The sequence below is a fragment of the Opisthorchis viverrini genome (assembly GCF_000715545.1).
Source record: "Opisthorchis viverrini unplaced genomic scaffold opera_v5_137, whole genome shotgun sequence".
NCBI lineage: Eukaryota > Metazoa > Platyhelminthes > Trematoda > Opisthorchiida > Opisthorchiidae > Opisthorchis > Opisthorchis viverrini.
In genome coordinates this window covers 1,141,495-1,146,443 of record NW_008751790.1, presented here as the reverse complement: position 1 = coordinate 1,146,443, position 4,949 = coordinate 1,141,495, and the positions used below count along the sequence as shown (strand labels likewise).

Here is a 4,949-nt window from a genome sequence, read left to right as displayed (position 1 = left end):
TCAGGTTCTGTACCCAGTATGAGGGCGAGATTGCTCAAGTGGTTAGAGCGCGAATTCACCGACCGGAAGGTCCGTGGTTCGAACCCGACCTCTGCCTCTCGACTTCCCCTGTCTAGGCTTGGGCAACCTGACAGTATCCCAGCCCTCGTGCTTCGGGTGGCATAGCAGCTAGGCTCCGAAAGGGCGCTACAGCTAGACGATTATTATTATTATTTTACGGTCGTTTTATCACGGGCCCCCCAATCTACCGCGTTTCAGGTTGCACCAGGGTATACGACGGCTTAAGCTACGTTCCTGGGAAAAAGGTCGAGTGATGTCGAATAATTGCTCGCAACGGTTCCTGACGAAACTTGACTGGCTCACTCTCATGAGAAATAGCAGCGAGGGATAAGGTTAAAAAGGAAAATATTTCCATTAAAAATCGAGATGGAGTCAGCGCATATTCTAGAACTGAGCAAAACAAGTTCGTTTCGTAATAAAGACTTGTCTGCCATTCATCTTTCATTCTAACTTTAAAACGACAGTTCGTTCGAAACCCTTTGACTGCTTGCCATCTGCCATTTCGCTAACCACGAATGCTATTGTCAGTGAACAACAATAGTGAAATATGTATCATTATTGTCGCTGTTTACAGATGCACCGTTCGTGGCTGATTATGGTATATATATATATGGTCAAGCAGTTAAACTGGAAAGTTTCAAACACTATCTTTCGTAATATCGGAAGTAGCCTCATTTGGATCTGTTGAAAGTTAAGGTGAGGTGTAAAACAGATATCAGTTGACCGGTTAAAAATGGAGATTGCTTTAGCCAAAAGTTAAGGAACGCTTACCCTGACGTGTGCAACATTCAAGTTGAATCCACCGTCAACAAGAGTGATAGTCAGTTTGGGACAGGCAGCATGAATGTCATTCAGCAAATGTTCCAAATCAGCTCGCACGTCTCGACTGGTCGTAGCATCTAGTCGGTGGCGTTTGAGATCAGAGTTCAGATGAGACCTTTCGGAAGGCGATAGACAAAAAAATGGATGAATCCTAACGAAATACCCGGAAAAAACACCAGTCTTTCCGTTAGTCCCTTTGGGTTGATTGCTATGAACAAATAAACAGACTAACAATGAATGGATCAAATTTCCTCTGGGTGTGACCGAAATTCAGTAGAGAGATCAGTGTTTCAAATGAACCAAAGAGTTCCCAGTAGACTCAATTTAATTGGTGTGGACAAGCGCTTTAAATAATGCCCCAAATAAAAATTCCAATTTTTTGACGGGCCGATGCGCTTTAGACTCTGTCAGCCTGTCTGACTGGACATCCCCCGACTAATAGTCTGTCCCCAAAAAGGATATTCACAACAATCTATTTTCGTGCCTTCAGTGTGCGACTCATCCCAAACACGCGTACGGGCTTCAAACAGTCGTTCGTTCAGTACTGAGCTCATACGAAAGACGCACTCCCAAGGCAACGTTTCATGACACACTCTAATAACTTCTAGAATGACTACATTCCAGTAAAGCTGTACGACATAAAATCCCCCCATATGTTTATTTGAAGTAGTCGATAGTGCCTAACTGTGCCGTTTCATAGTACTCAATATGTTCACTAAAACAGCAAGTAGTCGTCGGGTTTTACAGAATAGGCAACGTTGGTATGATGTGACTTGAGTAAGCAAGTAGGCTGTCATCTAAAGGTAATAAAAGGTTTCTGAATCTCTCGCTGCTGTTGAATCTCTCATGAAAGCCAAATTGATACACAAATGAGTGTGACTGTTCAATTTGAGTTCTAGCAGAATCTCTGGGACTGCGCCCGCCTGATGGGTCCCAATAGGGAGAAACAGGTTGTGGGCTGTCGAAGAGTTTTCAGCAACCTAGTGAGTAGTTTGCTTTATTAAAATATACTATATCTCAAACATACTGAAACATAAGGTGGCCTTCGTGCAGCATATTCATTTGAAAAACATCAGATACGCGGGATTCACTTGAGTTTCCGTGAAAACCAAATTGATGTGCATTTGTCGAAAACTTAGATATACTTCCAGGTTGTGGCTGTCGAAGAGTTTTCAGCAACCTAGTGAGTAGTTTGCTTTATTAAAATATACTATATCTCAAACATACTGAAACATAAGGTGGCCTTCGTGCAGCATATTCATTTGAAAAACATCAGATACGCGGGATTCACTTGAGTTTCCGTGAAAACCAAATTGATGTGCATTTGTCGAAAACTTAGATATACTTCTGACATCTCTGGCTAGTTCGTGCCCAGATTTCCTAACCCACGCACATCAGAGGACGATTTTGTTCGGCACCATGAGAGTTTTCTCTTAAGGAGAGTCTGCGTACCTAGCCTTGGTCGTAACAACTACACGTTGGCGTTCGTTTCCGAACGAGACCGGACGTCTGCTCTGTGCTAGAAACTTACAGGCTACATCAAATACTCAAAATGAACACAGTATGGGATAGGACTGGGCGAATTCACGGTTGTTAGAAAGACTTGTCCGGGTGAAAAATTAATTCACTGAAAATGATGTTGTGGGTTTTGAGGAATTCGAGAGCAGTGCATCTAACGATACGAAACCTCACGCAATTCTCAATAAAAGCTTGTTCTCATCACAGGTTGATCTACCTTGAAGGATTTCGGCAGTTTCCCTTCGGTTTAAGTTGCAGGAATTAGTAAGTCAGATTTCATGTATGCGTGCCAATATATTAGAAGTTTCCATTGATGTAAACGAGGGGTTTGGACAACTACACAGTGTGTATGCTACTTGCAAACAAGTGGCAGCTAATTTAACAAGGTTTTTAGTTTAGACTCACAGCTTCACGATATGACGGCTGAAAAGTGCATTATTTACCTCCGGAACACCGAACATGTCAATAGTCCACCCAAGATAGTATGTGTCCTTTCCCAATAACGGTTACTCCAACGCTCCGCATCACTTCTGTCAAGGAGCCAACTGGTTCGTCTGGGTTCTTGCTCTACAGATACGATCGGATCTGTGGAGTCGCCCAGCTCAGTAGATGAGGAAATCCCGCCAAATTCCAGCTGATCCACTGTCGTCAGAAAACTCAGCGCCTGATGCAATCCCAATTCCCCCATGCGGGTGTTCATACGAGCGGTGTGCATGAGGCTCGCAAGTTGATCCAGGGCGTCAAGTGCATCACTAGAGATAAAACGATTGAACCCATTTGGTGAGCATTCGTACCACTAGAATGCACGGGAGAAAACCAGTCTGTTTCATAAACAGCGATAACCGGATTAGAATAATCTGCCCATTTCTTGGCGGCTAATGGATGCTCTTGAATAAGGGCTGCCTCACTTACACCTAGGGTGATCACTGAAGAATGCCGGGTAAGGAGTTAACTTGCTTCATTTGACCGTTTTTTTTCGAGGTGATGTCTCAGTCTCACACAATCAATCGGACGCTTCGGTCGATGCAGATTACTGATACTCACTGATTCACTGACTCAAAGAATCTCTTTCTTCGTGGCTAAAGTTTACAGGTCTCGAAAACAGTAGATAATGAAAGATAATATTAGTGCTGCTCATCAAAATACCCGATTAAAAGTCTTCGCAGGCAAAGCCCGTTTGAAACTTTGGTTCAATTGCAACAGTAATCTGTAGAGCATGCCCCACAAAAATGAGTAGATATTTAGTACTACGAGATGCACACTACGGCATTTTCAGGTGAGATTTCTACGGAAAATTAGAGCCGGGTCCGATTGATCCTTGATTGATCAGAAGGGTTGTGACTCACTCACAATCAAGCAGAAGGAAGTAAGAATATTCTGTAGGCATTCACATAGTAAGCATACTGATTGGCTAAGGATCACTCTAGCAATGTGTCAAAGCAACCGATATGATCGACTAAACACAGGACCGTTGGTGGCAGTAAACGGAAGGTCCACTATGAGTTACAGTTACACAAACACCGCATCCAGTGTTCGCGTTTAAAAAAACAGTATTGACAAACCTTATTTGTAATACCGTCTTGTGTAAATGCATCGGCTCGGTGAGTTCCTTGGTCCTACCGAAAGAGGTAGGTCGACTGACCGAATATGGAAATTTGTTATCCGAAGTCGTAACAGTGGGACTTGGAACCAAACCGAGACGCGTAGTACCACCGCGTCTACCTTCACTATCAACATCGGGTCCTTGATAAGCATCCTCCTCACTGGTATCATCTGTTGTGGAATCAACTGCCACTAACAACCGCGTCACCAAAACCCGCAAACGTTTCACTTCTTTCAGACTTTCTTGTGCCAACTTCGATACGCTTGTCTGAAGCAAGCTTGAGGAAGCCATTAGGGTTTGGGGGAGTGCAAAAGGTGGTATGTTGGGGTTAACATTTAAAGGAGCGGTCTCGGAAACACCTGTACTCATTGAGGTGTGTCCAGTAAGAGTATAGGGTACTACAAAGAAGCTGGAACAACGCCTTGCCCCAATGACACTACAGCGACTAGCCCAAGCTGATCGTCTGTAGGAAGCACGCGGTGCAAGCCGACTATCCAGACGGGGAAGGCCTGAAAATAAGATAAATTATACGTTTATAGTGATCAACAACCCAAAGTACATAGTCATGTTTTCATGAAATGCATAAATCGCGCTAGGCACTTAAAGCAAGCATGCCAACGACATTAACATTCATCTTTCAGGGTATGCGAATTCACTTCGCTACCTTCTGCGTGAACAAAATCCGGCTTCCTAGGTGTTCCGAGTAGCAGCTGCGGTCCGCTTGAGACTCTCGGAGGTACCAATCTAGTGTTCGTTCCAGTAGAATGGGTCCTAGACGGCCTTTGGACCCACGCGTTCAATTTCGATCCAGGTTTGCAACTGACCACTTTGGCAACAACATTCCTGCTGCGTTTCAGGAATAGTGACAGGTTTGATGACCTCCGTATGTGGACAGTGGAGAACAATCGAGGCCAACTTTTCTGAATGGACTGTTCGAGTCAAAGAG

The 4,949-nt window shown here is 44.0% G+C and overlaps 1 protein-coding gene across 1 annotated transcript in view; it reads right to left on the bottom strand.

The window, feature by feature from the left end:
- Window positions 1–4,583, bottom strand: part of T265_06471 (hypothetical protein) — a gene marked incomplete at both ends in the record, with an annotated part of 7,787 nt that extends 3,204 nt beyond the window's left edge. The window contains 3 exons of the mRNA XM_009171739.1: window positions 832–997; window positions 2,844–3,152; window positions 3,963–4,583. Coding sequence (XP_009170003.1) covers window positions 832–997; window positions 2,844–3,152; window positions 3,963–4,372 — 885 coding nt within the window. The remainder of the gene's footprint in view (window positions 1–831; window positions 998–2,843; window positions 3,153–3,962) is intronic.
- Between the last annotated feature and the right edge of the window lie 366 nt (window positions 4,584–4,949).